Source organism: Pyrus communis, chromosome 11 (assembly GCF_963583255.1).
Source record: "Pyrus communis chromosome 11, drPyrComm1.1, whole genome shotgun sequence".
Taxonomy (NCBI): Eukaryota; Viridiplantae; Streptophyta; class Magnoliopsida; order Rosales; family Rosaceae; genus Pyrus; species Pyrus communis.
The window spans coordinates 19,472,580-19,491,370 of NC_084813.1; the positions used below are offsets into that span (position 1 = coordinate 19,472,580).

The 18,791-nt window shown below is 39.6% G+C and overlaps 5 protein-coding genes across 9 annotated transcripts; 3 read left to right on the forward strand and 2 right to left on the reverse strand.

The window, feature by feature from the left end:
• Positions 1-401: 401 nt before the first annotated feature.
• On the reverse strand, positions 402-4,296 carry LOC137707855 (WRKY transcription factor 1-like). 3 transcript variants are annotated; one of them, XM_068446784.1, is made up of 5 exons: positions 4,002-4,296; positions 2,508-3,129; positions 2,271-2,421; positions 2,042-2,173; positions 402-1,260 (listed from the first exon to the last, which is right to left on the reverse strand). In XM_068446784.1, the coding sequence occupies exons 2-5, from the start codon at positions 3,103-3,105 to the stop codon at positions 714-716; spliced, it is 1,428 nt and encodes a 475-aa protein (XP_068302885.1). In that variant the 5' UTR covers positions 3,106-3,129; positions 4,002-4,296; the 3' UTR covers positions 402-713. The 3 variants fall into 3 exon arrangements, with proteins under 3 accessions (XP_068302885.1, XP_068302884.1, XP_068302882.1); XM_068446783.1 differs by having other exon boundaries at positions 2,508-3,208; positions 4,002-4,295; XM_068446781.1 differs by having other exon boundaries at positions 2,508-3,256; positions 4,002-4,295.
• An 831-nt stretch (positions 4,297-5,127) lies between these two features.
• On the forward strand, positions 5,128-7,009 carry LOC137707867 (uncharacterized). The gene has a single exon (XM_068446798.1). It carries the CDS (start codon positions 5,331-5,333, stop codon positions 6,843-6,845), a length of 1,515 nt encoding a protein of 504 aa, XP_068302899.1. The 5' UTR covers positions 5,128-5,330; the 3' UTR covers positions 6,846-7,009.
• Positions 7,010-8,966: 1,957 nt separating this feature from the next.
• Positions 8,967-11,508, forward strand: LOC137708747 (probable serine/threonine-protein kinase WNK11). Of its 3 annotated transcripts, none has more exons than XM_068447895.1 (3): positions 8,967-9,105; positions 9,776-10,293; positions 10,849-11,508. In XM_068447895.1, the coding sequence occupies exons 2-3, from the start codon at positions 9,790-9,792 to the stop codon at positions 11,212-11,214; spliced, it is 870 nt and encodes a 289-aa protein (XP_068303996.1). In that variant the 5' UTR covers positions 8,967-9,105; positions 9,776-9,789; the 3' UTR covers positions 11,215-11,508. The 3 variants fall into 3 exon arrangements, with proteins under 3 accessions (XP_068303996.1, XP_068303997.1, XP_068303999.1); XM_068447896.1 differs by having other exon boundaries at positions 9,055-9,105; positions 9,733-10,293; XM_068447898.1 differs by lacking the exon at positions 8,967-9,105 and adding an exon at positions 9,490-9,639.
• Positions 11,509-13,647: 2,139 nt separating this feature from the next.
• On the forward strand, positions 13,648-16,286 carry LOC137708655 (BTB/POZ domain-containing protein At5g48130). Its single transcript, XM_068447775.1, has 4 exons — positions 13,648-13,809; positions 13,902-13,971; positions 14,198-15,340; positions 15,542-16,286. Exons 1-4 carry the CDS (start codon positions 13,712-13,714, stop codon positions 16,280-16,282), a joined length of 2,052 nt encoding a protein of 683 aa, XP_068303876.1. The 5' UTR covers positions 13,648-13,711; the 3' UTR covers positions 16,283-16,286.
• A 43-nt stretch (positions 16,287-16,329) lies between these two features.
• LOC137708656 (thymidine kinase a-like) lies at positions 16,330-18,168 on the reverse strand. The gene is made up of 4 exons (XM_068447776.1): positions 17,891-18,168; positions 17,616-17,760; positions 17,148-17,269; positions 16,330-17,040 (listed from the first exon to the last, which is right to left on the reverse strand). The coding sequence occupies exons 1-4, from the start codon at positions 18,166-18,168 to the stop codon at positions 16,761-16,763; spliced, it is 825 nt and encodes a 274-aa protein (XP_068303877.1). The 3' UTR covers positions 16,330-16,760.
• Positions 18,169-18,791: the final 623 nt, after the last annotated feature.

The following is an 18,791-nucleotide window of genomic DNA, read 5'->3' on the forward strand; positions in this document are numbered from 1 at the left end:
TTGGGTTTTAAGGCACATTAATTTAGGTCAGATTATGAATTTTGTCCATTCGAGGAGGGTTAGTGCCATAGCGGAAATCAAGCACTCTTGTGGCCCTCCTCCCTCGCGTTCGAGACTCCCCACCCCCTTTCCCTCTCTGAACCCCACCTAACTTTTGACCAAAACAAAATTTCCCTTCAGATTGAGCCAAGTTTCATTTTGGTCTCTCTAGTATCGATCGTCCCTCTCTAACCCTAGATCGGAATGATATGTGATGTTAAGTTAGTTCTTTTTTGGATGTGTATAAACACCACACTTTCCTCTCGTGCTAACTCCGTTGGTCGAGCGGCGGAATGGAACCAAACCATTGTCCTTGAATCGCAACAATTAGTAAACTATAGCGTTTAAATCGCAACAATCGATACCACAAGCCCAGAATTATTCAAGTAAACTACGCGATACAACCTTCATATATAAGTACTAACATGACATGAGTCCTCCTTCCTTAGTCTAATCTCTACATCTCTGAGGTCATTCAATCTATATAAATAATTTACACAACTTTTGTTAATTTTCCAATCCGCTGTTGATCGTTATTGGCATTCCACCAGAGCATCCTCTCCCGAATCGAAAACAAGAGGAACAATGAATAAGATAAACCCTAGCTCCAGGCCTGTCCTGATGCATTGATACATTATTTAGGGCGTCGATGAATCTAGATCCAGCATTGCAGGTTAACCATCAACGGGTTCTGCTTTCGGCTTTTCTTGCTCCAATGGATTACTTTCTGGACGCAGATTGTCGCAAATAACCATATCATCGCCTTCTGATTTAATTCCCAACTCAAGAGTTTTCATTTGATCTGCTCTACAAACAACCATGTAAGGGGGCTCGCTTTCTTTTGTGGTACATGCTTTTGCAACCAACTTCTCATGTAGTGTTCTTTTGGGGCTCAGATCAGAATCAACGACCATATCGGAGCCAGCAACATCACTTGATTTAGTTTTTGACTCATCATTCCGTTGCTGGCTTGGTTTAACTTCATGTTCTGGGCTAGTTTCGTGGCGTACAGCATTCCCCTTGGGTACAGTGCCAGACTCACTAATGCGGGCTGTCGTAAACACGTTGGATGCTGCTGCATTATGGGTGACAGTCCTTGTCGGGGGCATATCATGATCATGTTGCCCCTCATATGTGGCTATAACCACTTTCGAATCATGAGACGCCCTCTCTACATGTTTTCTAACAGGGCATCCAGGATTTGAGCATCTGTAGTAACTCCTACATAATGCAAGTGCAGAAGCAGAGCAGAGTCAGCAACACAGTATACCAAAGAAAGTAAGACAAATAAAAAAAATGCCAACGAGATTAACTGAAAACTTTGAAACACAAATTGATTCCGTTCACATCATTATATGACATTGACACCAAACAAGACCAAACTAAATAAAACAAGAAGCAGGCCATGTTTGAACAAAGCTCAAAGAAACGTAGTCACTATTGTCTTAGAAGTAAAAATATCTAATTCTTCCAGTTTATCCCAAGAGCAAGATACAAGACTAGAGATGCATACGCAAGTTACAAGAAGAAAAGGAGAATGTCCTATGTGATCAACGCAATTACTGCACATGCAAGTCTCAGACTGCACAGGTTTTCGATGAAATTGTTAAAAAGGCACCATGACAGACATTGGCTTGCACCATTAGACTCCAACGTCGATTTTGTCCATAGTCCAGAATCAGATCATGGGTGGAATATAGCGTGTAAAATACTTTCACATCATATTACATTTGCAGTTTAATGATAGCGATTGCAAACTTGTAATGATGAGTTAAAATTTTTCTTTACCAGATCGAGCACAAAGATTAGGGGTTAAATTTCATATCAGCTGATAAAATCAGCTCTCAGGCCAAAGTTCGTAATGAAATTTAGTCTGCATAAGCAGTGAAACTATCAGACGTGATCAGTGCATTTCTGTATTTCCAAACCAATGAGCGGAGTGGAAATTTGGTGCTTTCCTCATATAAATCGTCAATACATGGAAGCATCAAACTGATTATACCTTGGATTTGGATTGCCTTTCACTAATTTCTGCCCATATTTGCGCCATCTGTACCCATCACTCACTATATCAACCTCACTCAAAGTCTGAACAACCACGGGTAATGAGTTGCCTTTATGTTTTGCCTTCTTCCTGATATATTTTTTATTTTTTCAATATCAGTTAAACAAAGGTACGTGTTATATACCGGTGCACAGGAAAATTCAAAATAGATATTGCAAGAACATACTGTCTTTTAGGGTCAGGATCGTCATCTCTTGTTCTATTTGACTGAGCGAGCACACCCTGCACGGCTTCAGTAACTGCAACGCTTGAAAGCTGTGGGGGATCTACCGGCTCAATCTGGTTAGATGTGTGGCCATGCGCATTGGACGATTTATCTTCAAAAACAAGGTCATCAAATAAATTAAACAAGATTTGGCATTGTAAGAACCATAATCAGTTAACAACTAAGATTCATTCTCACCTTCACCATCAGTTTCCAAAACCACTTCTGGTCTTTCGTCGTCAACAATGGACACAACAAAACTAACAGCTGCTGGGACACTTTGGACTTTAGGATGTTCATGCTCACCAAAGTATATGGTATCTGTTATCTGGCCACTTTGTTTACGTTCCACTTGCCTCTTCACTTCACATTTTGGATGCGTACATCTGTAGTAACTTCTTACATATGAATTTCCCTTGACATGTTTCTGGCCATATTTTCTCCAGTGATAACCATCGTCTAACACTCTCTCAGGTGTAGTAGATGGAGTGGTTCCTTCTTGACCAGATCGCAAGGCAAGTGCAGTGGTTTCAGGGGTTTGTGGGGTTTTCTCAGATGTTAAAGAGGAAGCACTTCCTTCTTGATTTGGTTGTGATGCACTAACAACTCCATCAGGCACCTGTGACGCTTTCTCAGGTGTTAGAAATTGAGCAGTTCCTTTATGATCTGATTGCAACGGACAGATCCCTTTATTAGGAGTTTGATGTGGCACATTAATTTCACTATCAGAACTCTCTTTCTTCCGTACTACATCAGAAGCAACTTTATCTGTCCCATCTTCCCCTCGAGAAATCATGTGAACTTGATTCTTTATCACACCCTACAACTCAGCTCAGGATGACACCATCACAGTTGATCTTGGCCTTGAAAAAAATGCCAATGCAGCAGGTTGTTCAACTCTGATCGTTTAAAGCAAGGACAAGAATGGCACGGTCAGGACTTGCTAGCTGCAAAATAGATCAGAGCAGTCATAAGGTAATGTCCCAATCTAGTTAAATGAAGATCATGAACACCACAATTGCCGTTTTAAAAAGAAATGACAGACGACACTCCTCCTAGTCCTCAGTTATTAATGTGAATGGATGAGTTTTCTATGTGTGCGGACGCGTGTATATGAATTAATCCGTATTGTTTTAATTTGGTTAAGCATATTACTTGAGCAGGTGAATCAGTTTCGCCACTAATGTTTCAAATTTTGCTACGGTTTTAGGATGTTCGTGCTCTCCAAAATTTTCAATTCTTCTGTTTGTCCATATTTTACAAGGGAGAAAAAAAAAGTTGGAAAAATACCACGCAAAATTTACCTAGAAATATAAATTTTAGATCGAAAAAACACAAGTTCATAACTTTTAACAAATTCACTATTGAGTTAAATGATTAGCTCAGTTCCGCGAGGTTCCAGGAAAATGAAACTAAAGCAATGGAAAATTACGGACTCAATTACGCAATTTTCTAGCACTTTCTCAGCAACCAAACAGAGCATATGCTAATCAAGAGCTACAACTACAACAAATAATTAAAAAATCAAAACAAATAAAAAAAATCAAAGCCCATGATTTCAGGTCAATTGGGTTTAAAAAAAAAAAAAAAAAACAATACCATTATTAAAAAAAAAAAAAATTAATCTCAAAAGAATCAATTTTGGAACTCGTACAAACCCTATACACAGTACCAAAAGAGAAAAGTACAAACCCTATAAATTTTGCGATCAGTTGCTCCAATTCCGCAGGAAGCCAGCGGCCGGAGATTGAATCAGAGCCGTAGATCACGTCTGCAGTGGTGATTGAGCTGGCGGAAGGCAGGGAGGAGCTGGGTGGCAGTGAGAGAAACGTGTCGAAGCTCTCTGAGTCTTTGCCAAAAGTCTAATCCGATGGGGGGAGAGAAAGAGGGGGAGGAGAGATATTTGTTACCTGTGATTAGGTGCACGGAAGAATCTTTGTTCCTTTGGCTGTCCGGCGGTTTGATTGCTTATAAGCCGTACGAATCTTGGGCACGTGGGCCATAGGCTTTTTCTTGGAGTTTGGACCGTGATAACGCCACTTCCAGGGTGTTGTAATTACGCCGTGCAGCGGGGCCCATTTTAAAATCATTTTTTAATTGAATTACCGAATATTTTACTAAAAAACATTTTTAAAGTAGAAAATTTTATATATATTTTTTTGCTATCTTATGCTTCCAGAAGACAAAATGACATTAATTTGAATTTGGTTTTTAAATTGATGGAGAGGAGATATTGAGCTTGAGACACATTTAAATATTGGGAATAGAATATCACTAAGAAGTAAAAAGTTGGTTTAAGTTCTCTCTATATGAAATAAAAAAATAACAAATTCAGACTCAATAGAGGGAATATCACCTTTTTCTTGTAGTTGCAAGCATTTTTGCTCTGTTTTCAGTTCATATGGGAGTTACATTGAATTAAAGAGTTAGGATAATACACTCGGTACAATTTAAAGCAATTCCCAAAAAATATAATTATAGTTTCTTGTAGTTGTATAACACATAAACGAAAGGTGAATTTCGAGTAAATAATTTTTTTTGTTGAAATTCATCAATATGTATTGCTAAAATTTTAGAAACTGTGTGTTTAAAGATATATTGAAGCAACTTTTTTTATTCAACAATTATTATTTATAAAATTTGAACTTATATATCTTCTTCTTTCAAATAAAGTGAAATTTGAGCATAATTAGACCAAAATATTAAAACTTATTTTCTTTTTGATAAAATAAATAATAAAGCAAATAAATATTTTTGAAAAAAACATTTAAGACAAGTTGCCAGGAGCTACCGGCAGTACTTTATTACGCGCGTCAGAACATACGCCGCCACACACAAGCGCACGCGTTTCGTGTCCCTTCCTAAATCAGCCCCAATTCCAAATCCAATCCAATCCACACACGAACCTCAAACCCTAATTCCCAAAATTCGTCCCCTAATTCTTGCCAAAACCCTCAATTTCTCCCCTTTCCAATCCCACCATCTCCTCGTCCCAAATCCCAACCCTAATCCAGAAGCAGAATGCTTCTCACTCCGGGTCACTCTCCTCGCCACCTCTCATCCCCTTCGCCCTCTGCAAATTCTGATGCTTCCGTCCAAAACCCTACAAATTCCACCCAAATCACACCCAAGAACCCTAAAGGCCATCCCAAGGTCCTCGACGAGGACACCTATGTCGCCGCGATCGAGAAGATCATCGAAAGGGACTTCTTTCCCGATATTTCCAAGCTTCGGGACCGCCTCGACTGGCTCGAAGCGATCAAGACCCGCGACCCGATTCAGATCCGAGATGCCCAGTTGAAGATCATCGAGCGCCGCGGAAAGAAGGTAACTCATAATCCTGACCCTGATGGTAGAACCCCAGGTTCGACTTTTATGCGTAGTTATACCCCTGCCGATGAATTTGATGGTAAAACCCCGAAAACCCCGGGTGCTTCGAATGTGGGATTGTCTGGTGAGGTAGGGTCTAGCGGCGGTGATGATAGCGTGGAGGGATCATTGTCGCTTGATCAGTTTTTAAGGCGGTATACGAGTGAGGACAATTATAGTTTTTCGAATATTTTGGAGAAGGTGAATAGGAAGAGGAAGGAGAGATATGAGTATTTGACGGAAGGCGAAAAGGAGGAGGTTAAATCGATTGAGGATGTGAAGAGGGATAGGATTACAGATGGGTATGGGACGTCGGATCAGCCGCCTAGTACATTGGATGGGTGGAAGTATACGGCAAAGAATTTGTTGATGTACCATCCAGCTGATCGGGGTGAGGCTCCCTTGACTGAGGAAGAACGTGCGAATAGGATGAAGAGTTTGGAGAAGGAAATTAATCGACCCAACACGCGATTTAATGGGAAGACGATGGATTCCAGGCCAAAGGAGGATGCTATGGCTGAGTTTCTCTATACCACAGTTGCAGGTGCAACCCCAGTTATTATGGATAGAGATGGGGATAAGTTGAAGAAGTATGATTTGGATGATTTGAGAAAGACGCCCAATCCGTTTTATGTGGAATCGGAGAAGAAAGCAGATAATGGTTATCGTTTTGTGAAGACACCCTCGCCTGCACCGGGTGTCGATGAATCACCGTTTATTACATGGGGTGAAATTGAAGGGACACCTCTGAGGTTGGATCTTGAGGACAATCCAGTTGATATTGGTGGCAGTGAAGGGCCTCAATATAGGATCCCATGCCCGCCTGTAAGAGACGAAAAGGCTCACTCGCTGTCAAGGGAAGCTGCACGCAAATTGAGGGAAAGGTCAAAATTGTTTCACAAGCCACCTCTGCCGTCGCCTTCTAGAGGTGGCAGTGCCAGTCCAAGTGTGCGGACACTCTCCCCTGCTGCTCAGAAGTTTGTAAGAAATGCAATGGGCAAGTCCTCGTCTTCTATTGATGAAACTCTTCGTGCCAGTTACCGAGGTTCAAGTCCAGGGTTTACTACTCCTAAAGGTGGACGGAGTGTGTCGAGGCTCGGAAGCCATGCTAGTATCGTATCGAGATCACCTTCTGCTGCAAGGGAGGGCACTAATCCTCATTGGTAATTTGGAGTTTTCTTTGTTATGATGTTCCATTGTAGTAATCAATGAATTGTTTGGCACTGGATAATCCTTCTGTTTTCAACTATATATGTAAAATTTCTGTGCTGGTTTATCAATGTCACTTTGGATGCTGTTACATATTTGACTACCTGAGTAATTTGGCATTACGTTCCTTTGTTTGAATTTCCTGCAGAATTTCAGTTTAGATTGGGATATGTATCATTCGACATTTTGCTGCTTCATAGAGAGGGATGTCCAAATGGGCTTTTGTATAATCAACAATCCTGCTGCATTTTCTGTTTCGTTTTTCGGATTGCAGAGTATATCATGTTGTTGAGGATACGAGCTTTCTCGGCATAGTAATGCATACTTCTCAATGTCATTAGAAGCAACCTGTAAATCTTTTCTTTCTGCCTAAATCCACCTCAACATTTTGAACGTTTACAAATCGGTCATTAAAGTTGAGATAGATTTGCTTGCCTGATCCGGGAACTGAGTTTGAATCCGGTATCCGTGCCTCCGAATCTCTTAAAGGCCAGTCAAGTACAAATTCACGTGTTTTCTCACTTACTTCGATACACTCTGATATTGTACCTCATGGGAAAAGTGATTTCTGGTAAAATTGTTTGGCATAGGCGATGAACTCAGTTCCTTGTTCTGGGGAGAAAAAAATGGTTTCTGGTTTGAGAAATATTTGGAAATGTTGGATTCAGGCACGGGTGCTGTGTGAACGTTATTCTGATTGACCATCCAGATGCGTCTTTGGCTCTTGATGGGCAGCCAGTTTTGGAATTTTTGGTCACACAGTCAATACTTTCACGAGCTTCACATGCCGAGTTGTTGAACTTTGATTGAATTTTGTTTTTTCGGTTCAGCCCTCCGATATTCTAAACTACGACGGTGAACAATCAAGCGTGCATTCATGGCCGGACGCAATGTGATGATCAACTAACCTAACTCATGTGTGTGATAACACGTTTAGTATTAAGTTTACATCACATGGAAATGGATTAGTATTTTGCTTGCATTTACTAACACTTTGACTTGAGTACTGAAATAACTACAACTAATTTATATATTTTCACATGAATTTATATTATCTATTAACAGATTCTCTTTATCAACTAAAAGAGAGTGAAAATATGATTTAGGCCTCTATTCACAAGTCAATAGAGATAATAGAAAAGAAAATATTATGGATATTCAGCCAATTACGCACAAAAAGAAATTTTTTTTTTTTTTCCTCTTCACTCACCCACACGTTATCAAAGCATGACACTTTATCTCTATCTCTACTAGGGGTGGGTTCTGTTTCATTCAGTGTTTTTTTTCTTCCAAAACCGAAAATTATACTGAAATTACAATTCGGTTTGGTTTTTGCAATTTGTTCTTCAGTTTGGTTTTAGTTTTTTTTTTTTTTTTTTTTTTTTTTCGTTTTACCTTTTAACCTAGAAATTGGAAACGAAATGAAGAAAAAACAATTTGGGGAATAAGACTTTCAACATATTTGGGCTTAAAGTTAGATTTACTTAACCTTAGATTGAAATTAGACTAATAATTCACTTGGAATCGAACTTGGAAATAAACACCCAACATAAATAAAAATAAAAAAAATATTAATTTATATTCATTCGATTCAATTTTTTAACCACCAAACTGAAACTGAACCAATAGTTTTCGGTTCGATTTGGTTTTCAATTATTTTGGTATTCGTGTTTAGACAATTACTTTTTTCTACTACGGTAAAAGTGCCATCTACGTTTACTTTTTGTTTCTCGTGACAAAAAAAAAAATGGAAAAAGGGCAACCTCACACGTGTTTCCAAAACAGGATTATATTTGGAACAAGGATCCTCTTGAGAATCTGAAGATCAATTAATCGTGTTCGTTTATCGTACATCGTATGTTTAATTTTCATTAAGTACTATTTATATTTAATTTTAAATAATTTTTAATCACACAATATATAATAAACGGATACGATTAATTAATTATCTATATCCCCACAAATAACATCCGAAGAGATCCTATTCCGAGAGTCTCTGAAGGCCTGATCTCCTTTTCTTCTTTTTTTCTTTTTTTTTTTGACACGGAAACAGATGAAAAAAGCAAAGTTTGCGTCGTTATTCCGTCGCCATACGACGTCGTCTAGTAGCCAGTGCTCCCCGCTTCCCGGGGGCTATAAATACCGCCTTCCCTTTGAACTGTACCGCCTTCTCTCTCTGCGTCCAAGAGCTTGACTGCGTTTGCCCAAGAATCTCAAGGTACTCTCTCTCTCTCTAGAATTGCATGCTATAAGAAATGGAGTCCTGTAATCCTAGCTCGATTCAACATTAATTACTTGTTTACTTGATTAATCCTGATGTAATTAGCAGTAGTCTTGATTAATCTTGATGTATTTAGCAGTCTCTTACGATCTTTCTTACTGTTGTTGGCTTCAAATTCATATAATTAAGCATGATTAGCGCTTCAATAAATAATTTTTCCAACTAGTTCTTGGTTTTGTTGTTTGCTTGAATTGTGTTTCCTTGTGTTCTTCATGCATCATTGTGTGTTGAGATACATTTACGCAATTGAAACCGAGTTCTGTAGTTAAAAACTTCAAATGAATCGAGATTTGTAGCCGGAAAAAAAAAAGTATGAATCGGCGTTGGAGGTAATCTTTCTTTACCTTACAATTTTGATTCTCGAAGTTTCTAATTTATTTTGCTCTTTTCCTTTTGGTTAGTTATTAGATTGCCTGTTGATGATTTTGTAGTATCGCCGTACGAATGTGTCTACATGTTTAGAGAGTGATGGTAAAAAATCCCATTTCCAATTTTGTTAATATCGTATGGCATTTGCATTTCTTCATCCTGATCTTTACTTGTTTTAGTTTTAAGTTTGTGAAGGGCGCAGTTGTTTCTAGCTTTAACTGATTTTATTCCACATCAGAGTGATCTTTGAAGATGGCAGTTGGGAATTCGAATGCATCTGATGGGGATGCTGAACCATTTGTGGAGGTTGATCCAACTGGACGGTATGGGCGGTATGCTGATCTCCTTGGTCATGGTGCTGTGAAGAAGGTTTATAGGGCTTTTGATCAGGAGGAAGGTACAGAGGTGGCCTGGAATAAGGTCCGGTTGTGCAATTTCAGCGATGATCCAACACTCATAAATCGGCTTTACTCTGAGGTTAAGCTGTTGAGGCAATTGAAGAACAAGAATATCATTGTTTGTCACAGTGTTTGGAAGGAAGAGGCGCATAACACTTTGAATTTTATCACTGAGGTGTGCAATTCTGGAAACCTGAGGAAGTACAGGGAGAAGCATCCCCATGTGTCGCTTAAGGCTCTGAAGAAGTGGTCGAGACAGGTGCTTGAGGGATTGGAATACCTCCATACGCATGAGCCGTGCATCATTCACAGAGATCTTAACTGCAGCAACATCTTCATCAACGGGAATACTGGCCAGGTAATTATAACTCATCACTTGTGTCGACTTGTTTCTCCTGATTTTTGTGACCATAGATTTGGTTACTTGTAGGCAGTATTTTTTCATCAGAGTTGGTTTGTATTGCTAGCAATAGAACGTAATCCCTTATCTGTGACAGTGTTCTTAATCTTGCGATCGCTTTTTTAACATACTTTGATGGAAAATGAATCTTGGTAGCTCATGCCACTAGACGAGGTTCGATTTATTTGTGTTTTCAGTGAGCAGACTTTTCCATCCTATCCTTTTTTTTGGAATGTTCCATTTCCATATCTATATTCTGCACTGCATCACCATAAGGTCCTAGTAATTCACAGTCCTCAATATCCGTTGCTACATCTAGTTCACTGAACCCCGAAAGAGCATTACGTATGTGATTGAAGAGTCGAACAAAACTCAGAAATGATATGCCTACTTCCCTGTATAATTACCTAATATTATATGAATACACATACGAAGTCCTAAGTCGTTATGGCCATTTTTCATGAACATTTCATAAAGAATATGAACCTTGACCATTATGCTTTTCATTTACAGGTGAAAATTGGTGATCTGGGGTTTGCAGCAATAGTGGGAAAGAACCATTTAGCACATTCGATTATAGGTACACCCGAGTACATGGCGCCCGAGCTGTATGAAGAGGATTACACAGAGATGGTGGACATATACTCGTTCGGGCTGTGCTTGCTGGAGATGGTGACAATGGAGATACCATACAGCGAGTGCGACTCTGTTGCTAAGATATACAAGAAGGTGACAACGGGTATCAAGCCCTTAGCATTGAACAAGGTGAACAATCCAGAGGTGAAGGCGTTCATTGAGAAAGCCATAGCCCAGCCGAGGGCAAGACCTACAGCCTCTGATCTTCTCAGGGATCCCTTCTTGTCTGAAGTCAATCAGTAAGAGCCTGACCCGAGCTTGTGATGGCTTTTCGACACTTGTCATCTTTCAAGACCTCGTTTCATAATACAGGGGTTTCGTCTGGCTCTCATTTCTGAGCCATCACAACCGCTTGACGGGGTTTCTGTTCAAGTGTATGCCCATACTCTCTCTCTCTCTCTCTCTCTCTCTCTCTCTGTAGTTCTTGACCTGTGCAGTTGGGTTTGTACTAAAAATGAATGCTGGTACTCTATACTCCATAGTGATGTTGCTTTTAGAGGTCTTCGAAAATATTATGGGAAAGTTTTAGTTTGTTTTTGCACAAGTGTCCATTAAGCAAAAAACTGCCCAAATGGCACATAATCCCAGCGATGCGGCGACGGTTCGTTCGTTCAACTTTGAGCGCATACTGAACCGCATTTATTAACAACGACTAAGCTACTGCTATATTATGTGTTACATCAGTTGGGAAAATAGTTAGTACTATGTTTAATTAAGTGTTTTATTATTTGGCCAATTCAAAGCTTAAGATACAAGAATTGAGAGTCAGATTAGCAATATTTTATCTATTTCTTTGTGGAGAGCCCATCCTATATTATATACATATACATATATATATATATATATATATATATCTTATTACTTCCACTTAGATATATTGCCAGCGATTAATTGACTGATTAAAATTATTGTGTCCTTGCAAATTTGAAGGAATGTGTTGCTTGGTCCAAACGGATCATAGCTGTACTTCAAAGTCCCTGAGAATTTGCTGTAACCCACAATACAATACAGCTCAGCTCATACGCACAAGGCTAGTACGTATATGTAATCGTACAAGCTGCTCCTCCTCAGAGCCGGTACTGGATTTTACTTATTCAATGGTTTGTTTAATTATTTTGGAACAAACATTTCCAAGACATGTTACGTATTTAGTATATGGACATAATATATATATGGAGAGGGATTCTCTCCGGATCCCTTTCCACCTAGTCCGGGATCTGGATCGTTGAAATTTGATCAAACGGCTATAAGCAGGGAGCTCTTTTAAAAGTGATAATAACTGTAACCATTGAATCAAATTCTAACAGCTCGGATTCCGAACTAGATGGATTAGATGGAAAAGGATCCGGAGATGATCCATTTCCTATATATAAAGGAAGTATAAATTAGTAGCATGGACATGCAAAGAAAAAGTCGTTTTGGGGATTGGGAGTTGGTAGGAGAAAGCAAAGCAAAAGCCCATCATCCGAAGCACCAAAGAAATATGGAGAAGCCGTGCCGTTTTGGGTGTTTGCTAAATACTTCATGTCGCATTCACAAAGCTCAAGCTGCTTTACCCGCACTCCATCATCTTCCCCTTTTATCATTATTTTAATCATCATTTCCTCAAAACTATAGTTTTACTAGTTTATTCACACATATACCTCATTCTTCCTTTTCTTCTTCCCCCAACACATCCTTTGCAATTCTCCATGACCAATTCACCATCTTCCACCTCCTCTTTGTGTAGACTTTTCATGGCTGCATGCATGCATGGCATTTGCATATCATCTCTCATGTTCCAAAACTACCCTCAATTGTCGTGTGGTAATTTTTTGTTCTTTTATCGTACATGAAATTTGAACTAAGAACTTCTTTTAACATAATAAAGACCAATGTCGCTAAATGAAATGGTCATAGAAATTTGACGTTAGTAATTATCAAATTAGCTTTTAACATAACAGAGACTAATGCCTCTAAATGAAATGATCAAGGAAATTCGACGTTAGTAATTACCAAGCAGCTAGGCTTTCAAGAACTTTATTATCAAGTAGCTAGGCTTTTCAAGAACTTTATCAAAGTTGCCGGATTAGGCCAGCTCTTAAATCGAATGAGACTATATGTTAAGAGTATTAACCCCACATTAAGGAAAAAATAAACCTTACATTTGCTTATAAATACCAATCGGATGGCTAAGAATTTCATTCAAATTGATGATGTACTAGTTTGGGGAGTCACATACATGCATAGACACGAAACTTGTGATGCAAGCAAACAACATGGAAAGCAGTGGAAATTAACCATATTCTACTGACTTGTTTGCACCAAGAATTCAACTACTCACCAATCGAGAACGTTTTTGAAGCCTCAAAATTTGGACATTCAGAGTGTTTCACTCGTGTGCATTTGACTTTGACTATGACTACACAAAAACAATTTTGCACGAATGTGTCTGCGTGGACACATTTTCTAATTTAACATATTAATCAAGTAATTAATTAAAACCATCTCTTTAATTTCAATCATTCTTCCACTTAATTCCACTTGTTTTGCCAATTCCACAAGTTATTATGTATACTTTTCTTCGATTAGTGAGACAAATCCCGAGCATTTTATGGCAATTGGGCAGCCAAATTATGCTTATATTTATAAACCACATGCTTATGCTTAAGCGTAGAATGCACTCCCATAAGTCATTGCCTTCTCAAAGTTTCAGCTTCACTAAATCTCCAGTCTCTCAGCTTTTTTATGAGCTCTTCCAATGGAAGTTGCAAGCCCTTTGAAAGACAGCTCCGTGGCATCGAGTCCTTTCTCTTCTCCGAACGTCTCCGCCTTGCTCAAGATCAAGATTTTATCATGGTAAGATTGTTGGAATATGTTAGCAACTTTGTAGCATTGAATTTGAGCACTTTTTTGTTTGAGTTTTTCATGTGTGGTGAATCTTGTCTCAGGACACAAGAAACCGGTTTGCCTGTTTCTGTTAGCGTTCGTGTTGGCGGAAAGATCTTCAACCTCCACAAGGTAAGAAATCGAAAGTAGAATTATACGAATCAGTTTGGTTATTCGTGGAATTTGAGCTAGCGAGCTAAGTTAAATTCTTCTGTCAGTTGTTCTTGATTGTTTACTTTTGTGTTCTCGATCGCGTTTATATCATTTTGCACTTGTTCTCTGTAGGAGATTACGGTTCTCGATTTCTTAACAAAATTGTTAAAATTTGGTCTAATTTCAATTTGTGATTTTTGTTCAGTTCCCACTTTTTTCAAAGAGTGGATATTTCAACAAGAGATTGAACGAATCAAATGAGATTGAGCTGCCACCGGGGTTCCCTGGTGGGCCAGAGACTTTCGAGATGATTGCACTCTTCATCTACGGCTCCTCCACCTTGATTGATCCATTCAATGTGGTAGCCCTCAGATGTGCGGCAGAGTTTCTTGAGATGACAGAAGACTACTCCTCCGGAAACCTCTGCGAGCGCTTTGATCTCTACTTAAACCAAGTGGTGATGCAGAGCTGGGATGACACCCTGATAGTACTTCAAAAGTGCCAAACTTTGCTTCCGTGGTCTGAAGACCTGCTCATCGTAAGCCGGTGCATAGAGTGCCTCGCCTTCATGGCCTGCATGGAGATCCTTGACCCAGAGAGAAGGCGTGACACGCCTGTGCTCACGTTGGAAGCGTTGAGCACACGAAATTGGAGCTGTGAAATGGGGAGGGAGATTCTGAGTCAAGACCTTTGGATCAAGGATCTCATTGCGCTGCCGTTTGGATTTTTTAAGAGGATTATAGGATCTTTGAGAAGGCAAGGCATGAAGGAAAAGTACTTGAGCCCCATCATTGTTTTCTATGCTAACAAGTGGGTGCTTTCGACGAAAACCCTCCAATTCTGGGAGAATTCTGGTCAGAGAAGTGGGGATGATCACAAAGTTTCAGTCATTTTACAAGGTGTTCTTGATTTGCTGCCGATGGGGGACAAGGTCGGTCGATCCATCCCAATCGGGTTTTACTTCGCAATTCTTTCTAGATCCCTGGAAGTAGGTATGAGGATCGATAGTAGGGTGAAGCTGGAAGGGCAGATTGTATCTCTGCTGCACTTTGCTCAGCTGGAAGACTTCTTGTTTCCAAAAAGTGGGAGTGAGTCAATTTCTTCCAGCACGGAGCTTGCAACAATGGAGAGCATAATTTCAACATATGTATCATCTACCATGGAGTCGGACAACAATCTTTCAGCAGGAAACACAATTGTTGCAGAATTGTGGGATGGATATCTTTCCCACATAGCTCCTGATCCAAACATGGAGCATAAAAGGTTCATGGAACTCATCGAACGAGTCCCGATTTCATACAGACACTGTCATGATAAACTCTACAGGGCAATGAACATCTTCTTAAAGGTAAACACTTCGTCATGAACTCTACCGTTTCATATAGGTCTTTATGAGCTTTCTTGTATTTTTGTGGAGTTCGGTTCCTTGTCTGGTAACTTGGCCCTCGTGTGTAGTTCTTCTCGCCTAATCCTCTATTGCCTTCACTATTGTCGTTACTGAAAAAGCTCTACACTTTAACGAAACTCGTGTGTAATTTCTGATCTTCAGGCGCACCCAAATACATCCCAGGAAGAGAAGTGGGCAGTCTGCAAGTACCTCAACTGCCAAAAACTGTCACAAGAGGCATGCATTGAGGCTGTTCAAAACGAATTGATGCCGCTGCGTTTGATTGTCCAGGCGCTTTTTGTCCAGCAGCTCAGCACACACCAAGCTTTCAAAGAATGCTCGGATTCGTTCAGATATGCACATTGTCCAGAGTTTTCAGGGAGCCTTGAAAGCTCTAGGTGTCCAAACTCAAAAAGCCAGAATCTCGGAGAGAGTCCATGTGTGGACAGAGCAGAGTCCGGAAGCAGACCCTTGAGCTTCTTGCTGCAGAAGGACAATGTAAATCAGAGGCCTGAGTTATCGAGGAAGGAATATGAGTCAACAAGCTTCAGAATTCAGAACCTCGAACAAGAGCTCATGTCCTTGAAGCGGAGCCTTCAATGGCAGAGCATTTCAAAGAAAGAGCCGGCCTCAACCACAGAACCTAGCATGAAATTGTACGGCAAAGAAGGTAGATCAACAAGCAAAAGAAGTAACCCGCTCGGACAAGTGACAAGTTGCATTGGCTCTGTGAATTTTGCCTCACAGAGAAAGTATGCCAGTAGACTGCTGAAGGTCCTTCGGCGGATCTCCTTGTTTGGAGGTAAAAAGCCAAAGAGAAAGCCAGCTGCCTCCTCTCCATGGCCTAAGCCGATGCAGCAGAATACTCGTCAGAATAAAATGTGCGAAAATCAGAACCACTGATGATTGTAAACAAGGCGTGAACAACTGATCATGTATAATTTTATTGGAAAATGTAGTTTTGCTCATTCACTTGCAACCAGGGCATCAATATGAGGATAGTTGTCTATTTTTGTGCAATGTTGTATCCAAGAGTACATAGAATTACACGTTCATATATCCAACATGTAATAATCGAAAAACGCAAGGATGCTAACAAATTGATCCCACACGAAGGAGATTGAAATTTGTAATAAGCAACACAACTAGCTAAGGACTAGATTGATAAGTAAAAGTACAACTGCAGAAGTGGTGCATTAAAGCAAACTTCGGTCTATTAACATAACAAGAAGAGATACATCCAACTGCATTCCAACAAAACCATGTTAGGGTCCAAACTCCATATGGTTAGACTACAACAGCAGGCGATAAAGCCAATTGCCTGATTCAAATACATAGCAAACGAACGACATACTAGGCTGTGAAAGATCTATTATTGCCACTAAACGACTGGAGTTGCTTCAGAAAATGTGTCACTCACACTCTTAAATATATGGGACTCCACTACACTTCTTGCAGTTTTAATGAGAACTTGTCCATTGACATAATGTTGGCGACACACAGGCATGTAGACATCAGCACCGCCAATCAGTTCTGTCCTGGTCTCCTCTGTCTTCCTCAGGGTAAAGAAAGCTCGTTTGCCACACATTTCACATCGAGCCGTCAACTTGGTCACAGAATCAGCAAGTGGTATTACATCAAGCACCGAGCCAAAGCTCCTCCTGCCAACAATAACAACGCGCCCATCAATAAGAGAGCACTAAATACCAACTAAAGAAACTAACCACACAAGCAAAACAGAAAAGGGAGGATTTAATTTGAAAACCACCTCAAGTAATCACCATCCAAGCCTGCAACAATTACAGTTTTTCCATCGTGATCAGCAGCCGTGCAGCAGAAATCGTACAGATCTTCAAAAAACTGAGCCTCATCGATACCAATAACATCAAGCTGTCAACATATCCCGAAAGGGATTAGGCACTTAGAACATATCATATGCATTAAATTCAAATTACAGACACTAAACAAGACCTATGCCGAACATCAAACCATTGCAACCATCAAAGCAAAAAAATTGCCCTTCCGCATCGCAGGAACATAACTAGTACAATTGCTCCTCATCAGGCTACACCATCAAATTGTTTTACAATGCCATAACATATTTTGCAAAAATCAAAGGCCAAGATCCAATCGTAAAGCCCCAATCAAGTCAAATAATAAGCAAAATAATTTTAATAAATAAATAAAACTTGATAAACCAAAAAACAATTTACACATTTCCCAGCTCCGGAATTACCTTGTCATAAGCATCTCCACCAAAATTCTGCCGAAACGACGACAGATTAGGCAGTGCCCAGCACGGAAACTTCACCCCATCATGAGTCACAACCGAATCGATGGCGTATCTCGTATCCTTACTCGATTTTATCATCGCCACATTCCTACACATTAAAAAAAAATGAAACTTCAGTGCCATTTAGCATCTATCAAACGATCTAACAAAAAGCTTCAATCTTTACTAGAAATCTTCACAAATCGAACTTGGGTTTGATAAAAAAATTCCAAATTTACCTGCCGCTGTTTCCCTCCGACTTGATCCGGCGGAGTAGGGCGGTGGTTTTGCCGGCAAACATGGGACCCATGATGACGTGGACCTCGCCGGAGGTAGAAGAGTCACTGGTGGGGGGAATGGAGGGCTTGAAGGAGGCCATGGATTTCGGGCTGCAGAAAGAGAAGAGGTTGAAGATTTGGGGAGGGAAGAAGAGAGATGGGAAGGCGAAAGCTTTCATGATCTGAATAAATAGAGAGAGAAGGAGAGTAGGTGGGAGTGGAGAGAAATGGAGCTGCATTTGATTTGACTTGTTAAAAGATTTGGAGGGAAAATTAAAAAAATTTGGTTTGGAGGTAAATTAAGTTTAGATGGAAATTGGGAATTTAGGAAATTATGATTTTTTTTTTTTGGGACCCAAATGAAAAGAAAATTGCGGTTTTTGACCCGGAAAAGTATACAAAAAGAGGAATAAATTGTTTTTGAACCGGATTGGTTGTTTCTGAATTGAATCCGTGATTACTTTTTTGCGGTTTTTCAGTGTGTACGAGACACGGACACCTGTTATTTGTCCTTGTACAAGTAGAGGATACTAAAATAATTTTTCTTCACTTATATAACGATATAATAATATATGGCGTAATGTCTAATGTTCATTGAAAAACCTCTCATTTCAAACAACCTATTTAAAAGTTTCAAACTTAAAAACTCCCTCTCTTTTTCTCTCATTTCTCCAACTAAAGCGTATGATTAAAGTGTGGATTACTTTTTCTCAAAAAAATAAAAATAAATAAATGTTGTTAGATTAACCATCGAAGATGTTCAAATCCAAACCATCATGCAATGGCTCAACTTTTTTCCACCACCATAGTAAATGACCACTTGCTTTTCATATTTCATGCTCAATTTCATCTAGTTGTAAAA